The sequence below is a fragment of the Delphinapterus leucas genome, chromosome 20 (genome assembly GCF_059928025.1).
Source record: "Delphinapterus leucas isolate spDelLeu-1000000601 "Yukka" chromosome 20, BTC_Dleu_Yukka2, whole genome shotgun sequence".
In the NCBI taxonomy this organism is placed as follows: Eukaryota; Metazoa; Chordata; class Mammalia; order Artiodactyla; family Monodontidae; genus Delphinapterus; species Delphinapterus leucas.
The window spans coordinates 60,033,183-60,047,389 of record NC_143148.1 but is presented as its reverse complement, the minus strand read 5'-3'; the positions used below and the strand labels follow the sequence as shown (position 1 = coordinate 60,047,389).

Genomic DNA, 14,207 nt, shown 5'->3' with positions numbered 1-14,207 from the left:
AGTGTTTATGGGTTTCTCCTCGAAGCCAAATAAGGCAGAGTGAACAAGGTGGCTGGAGATGCAGCGGGCTGGGGGTGCGTGGGGGCAGCCAGGCTCACACAGGACCCCCGCCCTGGCAGCTGCCCTGGCCTGGCAGCCTTCCCCTGGGGTCTCTGAGCCTCCGGGTTGCGCCTGGCCCTGCCCAGAGGAGCTTCACCCAGCTGGCGGAGAGGCAGGCCCGAGGATGCCCGTTGGCGGGTCAGGAGAGCCTGGGCCTAGCCCTGCCGCTGCCCCGGGGCCTGGGGGCTCAGATGCCTCATGTCCTCCCAGCCTCCTGCCCGGTCTGTGGAAGGGCAGCCTGGTCCTGGCGGCCCGACCGCCCTGTGGTGTGTTCCCCCTGGTCTTCCCCTCTCGGTCAGTTCACTGTACATGACCCCAGTTACACGTGAGAACCTTCCCCCCGTGAAGAAGGAAGCCTCCCAGGTAGGGCCGAGCCCCTCCCACACAGGTAAACACTGGCTCTGCTTAGAGTGGCTCTTTCGGGCGTTTTTGACATTCACACGTGTGTGTCTGTTCTCATTTAAGGTTTTTTTTAAATTTATTTATTTTACTTATTTATTTTTTGGCTGCATCAGGTCTTCATTGCTGCACACAGGCTTTCTCTAGTTGCGGCGAGCGGGGGCTACTCTTCGTTGCGGTGCACGGGCTTCTCATTGCGGTGACTTCTCTTGTTGCGGAGCACGGGCTCTAGACGCGCGGGCTTCAGTAGTTGCAGCACGCAGGCTTCACTAGTTGTAGCACGCAGGCTCTAGAGCGCAGGCTCAGTAGTTGTGGCGCACGGGCTTTGTTGCTCTGCAGCATGTGGGATCTTCTCAGACCGGGGCTAGAACCTGTGTCCCCTGCATTGGCAGGCGGAATCTTAACCACCGCGCCACCAGGGAAGTCCCTCATTTAAGTTTTATACAAGAGGGGTGGCAGTGGGCGTGGCCGGCCATGACTTGTGTCCTCCAACAGGGCCTTGGAGGTTGGTGAGTTCTCTCTGCTACCTGCCGGGCGCCGTTTCCATGGCAGCATTTCCCTGAGCGGGAGTGGTTATGACCCCTCCCACCCAACAGCTGGGGAAACTGAGGCCCAGAGGGGCCCGCGTCTCCTGCAGGGCTGGGCCTCCAGCCGTTTCACAGGTGGGGAGACTGAGGCTGGGATGAGTTCCATGGCCCCTGACCCGGGCTCTTTGCCACTGAGCCGCCTCCTTCCAGAAGCTCTTCCCAAGCACTCAGCCCACGGCCCTCCTCCCCGTGACCCTGAGCCAGGGCCCAGCAAGAAGAGGAGGAGGGGGCCGGTGAGCTGCGGTAGCTCCTGGACTCTGGGCCCCACGCCCTGCCACCCTCCACCCCGTTTTTCCATGTGCCATGGCCTTGGCCGCCCTGCAAGGGGCCTGGCTGTCCCCCAGCCTGGTGGGAGGGCGGGCAGCTCTGCCTGAGCCCTGGTTTCCCACAGCTGACCCTGCAGACCTGCTAGTCCTGGACCAGCCCCCCCCCCCCCCCCCCCCCCGCCGCTGCATCTGTCCCCCGCAGGCTGTCCTGTAGGGCTGGTTCATCAGCGCCTGGGGCTGACCCTCACCCACCCACTTCTGCTCTCTGGGCCACCTAGACCCACACCATTTCTGGGGGGCGTCAGCCCGCATCCCTCAGCTTCAGCCCCCTCGCTCAGTTTCCTCACCTGCAAAGTACAGGCGACAGTCGTGCCCCTCACGGGTGCTGGGCAGTCATGGCGGCCGTGGTGCGTCCCCCCCAGTCCTGGCCTCTCCCTGGGTCTCTCCCAGGCCCACTGTCCTTTCATCTCTGATGCTGACACAGGCCTCGCATGACCTCTGAGCCTTCTCGTGCTGCCCCTGCAAGCCTCTGGGGTCCCCCACCCACGCTGGCCTGTGGGTCCCACTGGCCGATGGCATGGTGCTCAGGCTGGCCTCCTGTGTGTCCCGGGGCTTCCCCGCATGGGGCTAGAACACTCCTCGGAGGGTCAAGGTGAGGAGCCCGGGGGTGCGTGAAGAGCTGCCCATCCCTCCCACAGCCCTTCACGCTGGCACGCCTTCCCCCACTTCACAGGTGGAGAAACTGAGGCTCGGGGCGGGCGGCCTCCTCAAGCTCCCTCGGGAGGACGGGCCTCGTGTCCTCTTCTTCCACCCGGGGTGCAGGCCAGCCTTGGGGTGACGTCACGGCACCGCGGGTGCACCTGGGGGCTTCGACGTCTGGCCGAACCCCTCCCCACAGGCCCCCCATCTCCCTGCAGGCCGGGCCGTGGTGTCCAGCTCTGTGTGGAACGTCCCGGGTGTTTGTAACCTCCACGCCGGCCTCCCTGCCCTCCCTTCCTGGCTGGGCACCAACTGAGACCAGGGGTCACTTTTGCCATCTGCAGGACCAGGCTCTGATGTGCTGGGTGAGGGTCTCTGAAGGGTTAAACATGCAGGCAGGGGTGGGGGGAGCCTTTCCTGCCCCGCAGGCAGCCCTGCTGGCTTTCCCTCTGCCCTCACCCCATCCTATTGTTCCTGGCTCAGGAAAAGGCATATTTCCCCCATGAGGTCACCAGCCACCGGCAGCTCTGATGGGGAGGTGGGAACTGCCTGGGCAGAGCAGGCCTGTCCCCCTCCTCAGGACGTCCCCACCGCCTCTCCACCTGAGCGTCCTCCTCCTCTGTGGGAGCCGGGGGCTGCCCCAAACCTCCCCTGGCCTTCCCTGAGTCTTAGCTAGCCCTCGAGGCCAAATGCAATGCCACCTCCTCCAGGCGGCCTGCTCAGATGCCCTGAGCCTCCTTCTCATGCAGAGTCACAGTGAGGCCAGGTTCGTGGCACTTAGACCAGCGGCCCCGAGGGCTAGGTGTGGAGCCAGGAGTCTGGACCCAAGTCCTCACTCTCCCAGCACGGAAGCCCTTCTCCTGTGGGAACCTGATTCCCCCTCTGAACAGGGGAGAACGTGAGAGTCGGCTCAGCTCCCCGTTTAGAGCCCTGTTTGCCTCTGCTCCCTGCTCCCGTGCTGGCCCCGGGCCACTGTTTGCTCTGCTGGCCTCTTACCCTGTCCCCAGGCCCTGAAAACAGGCAGGGGAGGTGGGCTGGGAATGTGACCCCAGCCCCCTCTCTCATCCTGGCCCCGGGTGACCCTGCTGGGGCTGGGGGCCAGCGGGCCCAGCTGTCCTGGCTCACGTCCCCTGGGTCAGCGTCCAGGGCTGTCTGGCGCCACCTGCCTGCCGGTGCCAGCTTCCTGGCAGGGGGATCATCTGGCGGCCAGTCTCTGGGGGGCCGCGCTCCTAGCCGCCCCATGGCCTCTGTTTCCTCATCTGTGTTGGTGGAGGCGCTCGCGTCCCAGGCGGCGCTCATCCTGTCTCTGCCCTCTGTGTCTAATGAATGAATGACTCTGAGGGGCTGTTGTCGCCCCTCCAGGGCAGGCCCTGTGCGGGCTCTGGCGCCCGGCGACCCTCCCAGGGTGGGGCAGTCCCACGCGCTCCCCCGCCCCCACCCGCTCTGACGCTTCATCTCTGATTTCCTGCTTTTGGCCGATGGAGCTTCTAGTTTCTTTTCCTCCTGCTTGGCCTGGGGCTGGGGAGAGGCCGGAGGCCCGGCTCCACTGGCTGCAGACTGCAGAGCTCTGGCTGGCCCCTGCCCCTCCAGTTCTGGTCTCTGAGATCCTTCGCTGATTTCTGGGGCCGTATGTTCTTTTATTTTGGTAAAATACACATAAGATAAAATTTACCATCTTAACCATTTTATTTATTTATCATTATTAACTTTGGGGGCCACGCCACGCAGCATGCGGGGATCTTAGTTCCCCGACCAGATATCGAGCCTGTGGCCCCTGCAGTGGAAGCGCAGAGTCTTAACCGCTGGACTGCCAGGGAAGTCCCTTAACCAGTTTTTTTTTTTTTTTTTTTTTTGCGGTACGCAGGCCTCTCGCTGCTGTGGCCTCTCCCGTTGCGGAGCACAGGCTCCGGACGCGCAGGCTCAGCGGCCATGGCTCACGGGCCCAGCCGCTCCCCGGCATGTGGGATCCTCCCAGACCGGGGCACGGACCCGTGTCCCCTGCATCGGCAGGCGGACTCTCGACCACTGCGCCACCAGGGAAGCCCCTTTAACCATTTTTAAGTGTATGGTTCAGTGGCATTAAGTACACTCTCGGTATGGTGCAACCGTCACCACCACCTCTGGAACTTTGCATCTTCCCGGACTGAAACCCTCATCTGGGAAGCACTAGTTCCGTCTCCGCATCCTGGGTCAGCGTCAGCGTCAGCGTCAGAGCCAGGCATCCGGGAGCCTCCCCAGGACCCGCACCGCGTTCGCCTCCCTGTCACGGGCTAGTGAACGCCATGGCTGGTGCGCGTGTGCTTGTTCAGCTCTGGTGTCCCGGGTGGATCAGAACATGAGTACCTCAGGGCAGAGAACTGCAGCATGTGCCCTCAGGAGAAAGTTACCTGGATGGCTGGGTGGGCGGTACCACCTGGCTGGCACTGTGGAAGGAGAGGGGCAGAACGCAGCAGGCTGAAAAGTGCAGCTCTGGGGAACAGGAACTTTACAAGCCTTTGCCGTAAATGCAGTTCCCTCCTGCCTCCTGGGCCAGATCAGGTTGATTTTTTTGTTTGTTTTTTCGAAAACGTATATTTGTGGAAAAGCTTTAGGTTTCGAGCTGATCTGTTGGCCGTGGCAGGTGTACGTGCGGAAGGAGGCTGCTTAGCTTTAGGGCTGCTCCAGGCAGCGGGAGGGCGCGGCAGCGTCCAGAAAGGAAGGCGGCCTGACCAGAGCTCGGGACCACGGCACTGGCCGTGTGGTGCTCTGGGGTTCCTCATTGCTTGGGTGATGGGGGGCTTGAGGAGACAGTGGGAAGGGGCTGAACACCCCATCTGGCCCTGCCACCTGCTCCGGGGAGATTGTCTGCATAGCTGAGTCCGTGGCCGGGTTCAGGTCGGCTTGTTTTGGCCCAGGCCGTCCAGATGGCTGCTAAGTGGCAGTCGAGCCATTGCTGGCCTCACGGTCCACACCTGGGGGTCTGAGGGGTAGAGCGTGGAGGTGGGATATCGACCCCCTCTTGGAGACCCGATCAGGGTGGGCTTCTACCCCGTGCAGCTCTGCTCCATCACGATGACTGGGCCGTGAGGCTGGGCTGTCCGCAGGGGCCGGGGGTCGGATCCGTGGTGGACACTGGCGCCCACAGCCGACTGCTCTGTCCTGGGTGGGCAGGGCTGGGTCCCCCGGGCCCGCTTGCTGGCCGTGGTGATTGAGGAGCAGGGTGGCCAGAGGTGGCTCCAGCCTGGGGACCTCGCCAGGGCCGTCCACGCGATGCTGGTCCCCTCTGGGCAGCGAGCGGGGCTTTCCTGGCCCAGCCCCCTCTCGGGTCCCCGGGAAGGGCTGAGTGGCCCCCTTGCTCAGTGACGAGACCCGAGTTGGGACACATGGCACCTCCCTAGCATCCCCAGACCCCCTCACTTCCTGGGGGCGGGTGAGGTCCCAGCACCTACTGCACTTCATCAGGATGGGGTCAGCAGCGCGAGACGCGGGGGGCGCCCTCGAGTCAGTGAGGGGAGAGGTGGAGTGGCTGCAGACACATGCGTGACTCGTGCCCCGGGCGACGTGCTGGGGGGCCCTGCCGTGGCCCGAGTGGGTGCACCCAGCTGTCTGGGATGCAGAGGTGGGGGGAGGAGGCTAAGAGAGCTGGACCCCAAAATCAGCCGTGTTGTGTGTTGACTGAAAACATAACATCTTACAAAAGGAAAGAAAGCAAGTTGGGAGAATGTCGTGACCTCAGGGTTGGCCCCGTGACGGGGGCTCCGCGGGGCGGGTGCCTGAGACACATGCAGACATGACGGCCACGCTTGTCAACACACAGCAGAGCCGTCGTTAAGCCAAGCATGGTGCTCCCGGTAACAGTGACACGTCACGCATTGAGCGAGGTCGCTCGCCCATGCAGGGAGGTGGCAGCCTCGTAGGGGTGACACGCACAGCACCCACGGCAGAGAGGCTCGGGGGGCACGGGGCTGGTTGCCCCCATCCCCCGGCAGCCGGGCTGACCGCATCCTGTTTGCTCCACAGCCTGCCTCTTCCGCGTCAACGCGCTCTCGCTGGTCTACCTCCTGTTTCTGCTACTGCTGCCCTGGTTCCCGGGCCCCTCCAGGCACAGCATCCCAGGTAAGGGCGGGCAGGGCTCTGCTGGGGGGTGGGCGGTGACTCGGGGTCTCGGAGCTCTTTGTTCAGGTGCCTGGGGTTGGGGGAGCGTTGGGGCCCCGGCAGAACCGGGCAGGGGTGGACTTTCTCTGCGGTTGAGGAGCCACCAGGGAAGGATGGGTGGTCCTGAGTTTCATTTTTCATGGAGGACCCTTGGCTGGTTTCAGAATCTCTTTTCTGACCTCATGCCACAGGGGCCATGATGCAGGATGCCCCTGGGGCGTCTCCTGGCCGTGGGCTGGGCCGTCTTCCCACCGGGTCCCTCCCCCAATCCCCACCCTGTCCCAGCGCCGTCCTTGCGGCCCATCTGCCCTGAGCGGCTGCGGCCAACCTTAGGTCCAGCTGCCACGCCGGCTCCCCAGCCCCGCCGTGGACTCAGGCTCCATCCATGTGCGCCCGGCATGCTGCGGGGCCTCGGCTTCCCCCCCACCACCTCGTCGTCGGGGTAACAGGGTAGCTGGGCGCACGGCGGTCTCCACCTGGTTCTGAGCTCTTGGAGGGCAGCTTCTGTGTCCGCCAGGCAGACGGGTGGGAAGGCCCATCAGGGCGCCTGGGCCTCCAGGACGGTGTGGACGGTGGTGCCCACGGCGCGGGCTCGTCTGAGAGGAGCTGGAGCGGAGAGGATCCCTGCGTAGGAGGTTCCCTGCCCCCTGCCCAGCAGAGCACGGGCCCCTGTGAAAGGAGGTGCAGGCCTGCAGGCAGGTGGCATGGGAAGGGGGCACGGCTGAGGGGTCCCTTCGCGCTGGGGCTCCCACCAGCTGCTCTCTGGGTGCTTCTGGACCTGCCATCGTCCCGGCTTCTCGGTGAGGACAAGTGCCTGGGGACTGCTCTGTGCCCCGTGGGTAGGGAGGCCGTTAGGTTTTGGAGGGTGAAGAGAGACACCCAGGGAGCAAGTTGTCGGGGCGTGACCCCCGCTGCCCGGCGGGCCGAGGGTTTGGCCGACACCCTGGAGGGAGGCGTGCCCACGCACTGCCCCGGGGCTGCTGGCCGCTCTGGGGCCTCGGGCGTGGCCTGTGGTTGCTGAGATCACCCCACACTGAGCGGCCACACGGCACGTCCCCACCCACAGCCCAGAGGTCGGAGTCTGGCCCGGGCCTCATGGGGCGAAAGCCCAGGTGTCGCAGGGCTGGTCCCTCCTGGAGGCTCTGGGAGCACCTGCTTCCCAGCTTCTTGGCTCGGGGCCCCTCCCTCCATCGCCCAGGCTGGCGATGGCCTGTCAGTGACAGTCCCGCCCTATCACTCTGACTCTGCCCTCCTGCCCCCTCTCCACAGTTAGGACCTCCCCTTCCAGGGGAGCCAGGGGCAGCTCCCTGCTGAAAGTCCAGCTGATTGGCACCATTGGTTCCCCTCTGCTGTGTCAGGAAGCACTCCCAGGGCCCCCGGATTGGGCATGGATTTCCCCGAAGGAGTGTCATTCTGCCTTCTACAGGGTGGCAGGTCACCCCTCCCCAGCCTGTGGCATCTGGCGGTAACCCCCTCCTCAGCCTCTCTCCCCACTTGGGGCACTCGTACAGAGCCCTGATCTTGCAGTGTGGGTAGAATTCAGGGGAGGGGCCCCAGCACGGGTGCAGAGCAGGGAGCCACGGGGGACCCCAGGCCAGACCCCTCCCCAGCCGGCTGGCCCAACTTCCCGCCAACTCCCAGCTCCCTGGGGAGGGCTGCTGGGCAGAGTCTGGCATCCAGGCCTTCCTCTCCTCTCCGTGGACCCCGTTCCCGGGCTTTCGGTTCAGAGCTGCTTGTTCCATCAATATTTCCTGCCCACTAGCAACTGGGAACGCTTTCCTCTAATTGGCAGTGGTGGAAGCACAGGCTCCCGGCCAGGGCAGGAGTCCAGAGTGGGGAAGGGTCAGGGAGCAGAGGGAGAGGCGCTGGGAAGACTTGCCCACCTGACCTCCATCCGTCCATCTCTCCAGCCCTAGAGGCCCTTCAGGGACAGGGAGGTTGCCGGGTCTTCCGGGCAGGAGAGAGGAGAACGTGAGGCCGGCCCGCGCCTGCGCCGCAGCTGGTGGAAGGTCTGAGGCTGCGCAAGGTGCCCACGGGCGCCGATTGATTCCTGGCCCCATCCCCGTGGGGGCGTCAGCCTGACCCCGGCTCCCCGTGCAGGGCGGAGAGGGGTCGGGACCATCACTTTGCCGGGCAATGGGGCGGCGGCCGTGGGCCACGTGCCCCGCGCAGGGCAGGGCAGAGGTGCAGCAGAGCTGCAGGTAGACGCGAGAGGGTCAGCTCCTGGCGACCTGATTAATGTTTAGGGACTCAGGGAGGCCCTGTCCCTGCCTTAGAACAAAACCCAGCCCCGCGGCTGCTCGCGGGAGAGGGTGCACCTGCCCCTGGAGCCCCTCGGCTCTGCTTGAACTCAGGTGCTGTTGGGACATGGTGGGCCGGGTGGGCGGGTCCGGTTCACCTCGCAGAGCAGTCAGTGCACCGGGAGGCTCCCTGTCATTGCCGGATGAGGGGATGAGAGGCTCTGCCATCCTCCCCAGACCTGCGCCCTCCTGCCTGTGAGCAGACGGCGCCCCGGGGTCGGCAGAGCAGATGGGCCCCCCGCTGCCCCCGGCCAGGGCCTCGTGCTCCAACTCTGATCCCCCGCCCCCCCCGCCGTGGGAACCCTGTCCCTCCCTGCCCCACCTCTGCACCGTCCTCGGTGTGACAGAGCCTCGGGCGACCGGAGGACGCCCCTTCCCTCAGCTCCGCTTACGCATATCGCTTCAGGAGGGCGAGGTCTGCAAGCCGCTCACCCTAGCAGCAGAGCCGGGCCCAGGGTGGGGCTGCCCCGGAACAGGGTCGTGGGAGTGGGGCCTTCGTGGCGGCAGGTGTGCCGAGGGCGGAGATGCCCTGGAGCATTTGCAGACTGAGCAGCCGCGTCAGGGAGGTTTGGGGCTCAACCCCGGTGCCCGCTCTGGGGCAGACAGATGCTCCTTGTACCTGCCACGAGCCTCCCTCTCTTCTGCTCCTGGAGCCACAGCCCCCCAGCCCCACTTCCTGCTTCTCCAGATTCCTGCCTGAGCCTGAAGTCCCTGAGCGGAGCCCCGGCTCCTTCAGGAGGAGAGACTTCTGTGTGACCCCTGCCCTGCACGGCAGAGGTGGGGTTGCCTGCCCACGAAGGCAGGCCCCGTCCTTCCGCGGCGCTCCTGTGCTGTGCAGGCCTCACGTGGCCGAAGGAGTGACCCCAGGTCAAGGAGAGAGGCAGGCGGCACTTCCAGCAAGTGCAGTGTGTGGTCTGGCGCCCATACGCACCCTTGCACGCACACATACGCACACGCGTGGGCGCCCGCCAACGATCCTTGCTCTTTCTGGCACTCAGGGCCAAACCTCGGAGTCCACTGTGGTAGACTCTAGTGGTCACCTGCCACGCCCTTTATCCCTCCTGGGCAATTCAGGAGCCCCACACTGGCTTGAACCCCTCCCCTTCTGAAATCAGAGCTGCCCTTTGGCCTCACCAACACTGCTGTCAGCCATCCCTCTATCCCCTCATTCTCCATCCAACCCATCTTCTAATCCATACATCCTCCCGTCCTCCCATCCACCCATTCATTCATGTATCTGTCCTCCCATCCATCCATCCATCCATCCTCTCATCCATTCATCCATCCCTCTTTCCATCCATCCATCCATCTCTCCTCCCATCCATCCATCCTCCCATCCATCCATCCTTCCATCCATCTGTTCGATTTATCTGTCCTCCAATCCATCCATTCATCCATCCCTCCTTCCTTCCATCCATTCTTCCATCCATCCCCCATCCCATCATCCCCCATCCATCCATCCATCTCTCCTCCCATCCATCTATATCTCCCATCCATTCCCCCATCTATCCCACGTCATACATCCTCTCATCCATTTATCCATCCTTTCTCCCATCTATCCATCCATCCTTCATCCTCCCATCCACCCATTTATCCTCCCATCCATTTGTTCCCCATCCATCCCCTCATCCCTTCGTCCATCCATCCATTCATTCCTCCTCCCATACATCAACTCATCGTGTGAATTCCCAGGGTACAGCCGCCTCTCGGAGCCTGAGGCTTTGCTATGGGCAGGAGAGCATCCCAGGTTCGATAGGCGGTGTGGTTGAGTGCTGGGCGGGGCCTTCCCTGGACGGTGCACGCTCTCAGCCTGCACTGGGCATGAAGCAGCACCCCGCTGCCAGGGCCAGGCAGCAACACAGATGTTTCCGGGATACATGAGCAAAACTGGAGGTGGCCCCCCAGCCCGAGGGGGCTTTTCCTTCCTGCACTGGCTCTGCCCCCACTGCTCCACGCCCCAGGAAGGGGACAAGACCAAGCGCAGGCAGGATGGGCTTGCTGTGCGACTGTGGGCAAGTCACTTCACCTCTCTGTGTCCATTCCCGTCTGTAAATTGGGGTCGTGATAGTGCTGGACCACGGGGCTGGGTGAGCTGTCAGTGGGCTGGTGTAGGAGGGGTGTGCTGCATGAGCTCGCTTCTCACGGCCCCATAAGACCCTGGGTCCGTGCTGGGTGCGTGTCTCGGGCTGGTGCGCACAGCCTGGCTCGGCTGGTAGCCAGGGCTGAGTGGCCTTGAGCGGTCTGCTCCCTCCGCATCCCCCCGCTCCAGGCCTGGCTGCATGCCGGCCCCACCGCTCCCGTCTCTGCCTCCAGGTCACACCGGCCGCCTCCTGCGAGCCCTGCTGGGTTTCAGCCTCCTCTTCCTGGCAGCCCACCTCACCTTCCAGATATGCCTGCACACCGTGCCCCACCTGGACCAGCTTCTGGGGCCGAGCTGTGAGTCACGAAGGGCCGGGAAGGGGGTGCCTGGGGGCAGCAGGCCCGGGGGAGAGCCGATGGCCTCCTGAGGGACTGGAGAGCCTGGGGAGGGTGGGGGAGCCTCAGGCTCCTCGGAAAGGTCAGCTCAGCCTCAGGGGCCGCCTCTGAGTGCCCAGCCACGATTTACATCCAGCCCAAATGGCCCAGCTTTAAGTGCCCCGGTAATAGGTGGCCGTGGGGCTGGGCTGAGCCCCAGCCCAGTGCTGGTCCCAGAGCACTGTGTCCGGGCAGCCCCGGTCTTCTCGGGCCCCTCCGTCTCGCATCTCCCTCCTGAGCCCTCTGGGGCAGAGAGACTGGGCCGAGGGCCTGGGCCCTGGTGTGCCGCCCGCCCAGTGTCCTGCGCCCTTTCACCCCGAGGATGGAGTCCCCAGCCGGCGCCCAGCCCTCCCACCTCCACTGACACTAGCGCCCCAGTGTTCAGACGACGGAACCCTGGGCTCCCCTCCCCACTGCCCGGTGGGGTCTCCCACCTCCACGTCCTAGTGGCTCGTGGCGGGCAGGATGTCCCACCCCGCCTCCCATTTTCATTCCGTGAAGATCGTGCCTCTCCTGCAGTTTAGAAACTGGAGAGAAGTCAGGTGCCTCGAGGGCCCGCTGGTCCTGGCGGCTCTTAGACCAGCCCTCCCCACTCGGGCCCCCAAGGAGCAGCCGGCCTCGGCCGATGGGTCCGAGAGCCCGGCCCAGCCTCCCGGGCCACACAGCGCCTGGCTGAGCCATGAAACCCATTCTGCCAGGCAGAAGTAATGGGCCTTGGTCTGCCCAGCTTACCCCGGCTGGGCCTCAGTTACCCTACCGGGGGAGGCAGCGTTCTCAAGCACCCCCGGACACCAGGGGTTCCGTGGCCCTCCTGGCAACACGGAAGGGGTTTCTCAGCACCCGCCCGCCTGACCCGGTTCCCCCGTGCCTCTCTCTGCAGGCAGCACCTGGGACACCGTCTCCCGACACATTGGGGTCACGAGGTGAGTCCCCCAGCCTCCCTCGGGGATTTCCTGGGCCTCCAGCTCCCGGGGTGCCCCCTGCTGGCACCTGCCCCCCTGAGCCGGCCACGGGCTTTCCCTGCCCTCCACAGGCTGGACCTGAAGGACGTGCCCAACGCCATCCGCCTGGTGGCCCCCGACCTGGGTGTCCTGGCGGCCTCCTCCCTGTGCCTTGGCGTGTGCAGGCGCCGTACGCGGACGGCCCGGCGGAGCCAGCGTGCCCAGGAGCCGGTGAGGGATGGGGGCACGCCTGTGTCCCAGCCATCTGAGGACTATTGTACTTTTTCTTCCTCCGCTTCTTATCTCTTTCTTTCTACAAACGTGGACGTTTTAGTTGTAAAAGTCCGTATATGCCCATCATGGAGAGACACGGCAACGGAGGAGGTCAAGTGCACATCCCTGTGGGGGGTTGCTAGCGATGCAGCGCGTGGTCCTAGCGCGTGCAGGGACCCCAGGCAGCGCCTGCGCCTTTCAAGCTGCCCCCTGGAAGAGGGTCTTCGGGGCCGCAGGGCAGTGGGGAGTCAGCGCTCTTGGAGGATGGTCTGCGCCAGCCGTCAGGGAGCACCTAGGGACCGACAGAGGGACAGACGATGTCAGAGCAGCCGTGCCCACAGTGGGGCCATCGGTGGGCTGTGTGTGTCAAGGCAGGGGCTGTGTCGGTTCAGAGGCCTGAAGCAGGGCCCTCTGCCAGAGTCCTCGGGGTCCCCCTGGGCTCTACCCTCCGTGTCCTCTCCTGTCCCTGCACGAGGGCTGTGGTCTCGAGCCCAGTCTGGGCCCCTCACACTTGGCCTCAGCCTCTGTCGAGTAGGACCTGGTCTCCAGGGCTGGGCCAGGTCTGTGGCCATCCGGGTCCCTGCCCGGGAGGCCGTGGGGGGCCACAGGCGACGCTCTCAGCCCCGGGGAGAAGGGGACTTCCTACCGCAGGTTGAGGTGGGGCTCAGCCTACAGCTGACCTGCCCGTCCCCCGAGTCCTGCAGGGCAAGGCTGGCACCCGCATTTCAGAGGGGGAGACGGGGGCCTGGAGGTAGAGTGGCTTTTCCAGGCACTTGTGGGGGTCAAGTGGGGCTGGGACCGCCCTGCTGCCTGCCCTCGGGGTGGCTCCCTGACTTGGCCGTCCCCCTCCATCTCCCCGGTGCATGGGCACCGGCGGGCGCAGGGGCCAGGGAGGCCTCTGTTTTCCTCATTAGCAGAGCCGGGGCTTCCCAGAACAGCTTCACCGGGAAGGGGCTGGCTTGTTCCCCACTCCTGGGGCGGGCGGGAGGGGCCAGCTCCCCAGCCTACGCTGCCCATCACCCCTCGGAGCACAGGGCTGTCCTGGCAGCCCCTGGGGGCTGAACTCCGGCCCCGGGGCGGCTGGTGTAGACAGACCTCAGAGCAAGGCCACGGGGGCCCATCACAGGCGCCCGGAGTTCAAGGCCAGAAGCAGCCCCAGCGCCCCTGTGTGGATGCTGCCACCTGGCAGGGCCGCGGCACACGCGGCTGCACACGATCTGTGTACACGCGCCCGTCCTGACTTGGCACACGTGGGTCCGTGCCTGCCCTGAGGGGGTCATTGGGGCTGCGGTGGGAGGTGCGTCCCGGGGGGCCAGCCGAGGCGGGGCTGGAGCCGGGCCTGGGTGGGCTGGACCATGCGGGCGGCCCCCAGCAGCTGTCCTTCTGCCCAGGAGCTGCCTCTGTTCTTCCCACTCCCAGAAACGCTCATTTTCCACGGCCGCTTTCCCAGGGCCGGGGCCAGGCTGTGGGCAGGGTTGAGCTCGGGCCTGGCTGTAGTGCCTTCCAGCAGCTGTCCCCCTATCCCCCCGTCCTGGTGCATCATGGGGGGACCCTGGGTACTGCTCTGACCCCAGGGCTGGGCCTCTGCCCTGGCCTGTCCCCTCCCCTCCTTCCAGGCACGGCTCAGTGGCACCTCCCTGGGGCCTGCCCCGTGCCCCACCCTCATTTGACAGGCAGAAAACAGACTGAGAGCGGTTAGGGGGCTCACCAAGGCTGCACAGGCAAGACCCCTAACCCCCGACTCGAAGCCGGTGTGTGACTGACCGGGGCGCCGGGCCCCTGAGCCCGTGCTGTCAGCCTGGACACCAAGGGCCGCCTCCGCCACGGGGCAGGGCATAGGCACGGCGCCCACGTTACAGCTGGCGTCTGACAAAGAGTCTGTGTTCTTTCTGCCTCCCCCGGGCCTCCCTGCTTCCAGGAAGCTGCTCTGTTCTGGGAAACCCTGAGGTGGGACCAGGGCAGCGGGCCCTGGTGGTCTCTGTGCCCCACAGGCAG

At 65.1% G+C, this 14,207-nt stretch overlaps 1 protein-coding gene across 6 annotated transcripts in view; it reads left to right on the top strand.

Annotated features, from left to right (window-relative positions):
- Positions 1-14,207, top strand: part of PIEZO1 (piezo type mechanosensitive ion channel component 1 (Er blood group)) — a 54,438-nt gene that overhangs the window by 19,682 nt on the left and 20,549 nt on the right. For 5 of the 6 annotated variants that reach the window (XM_089903399.1, XM_022582928.3, XM_022582927.3 and 2 more), the window contains exons 2-5: positions 6,050-6,145; positions 10,798-10,920; positions 11,879-11,921; positions 12,032-12,170. In XM_089903399.1, coding sequence (XP_089759525.1) covers positions 6,050-6,145; positions 10,798-10,920; positions 11,879-11,921; positions 12,032-12,170 — 401 coding nt within the window. The remainder of the gene's footprint in view (positions 1-6,049; positions 6,146-10,797; positions 10,921-11,878; positions 11,922-12,031; positions 12,171-14,207) is intronic. The other variant, XM_089903398.1, reaches the window with a different exon arrangement.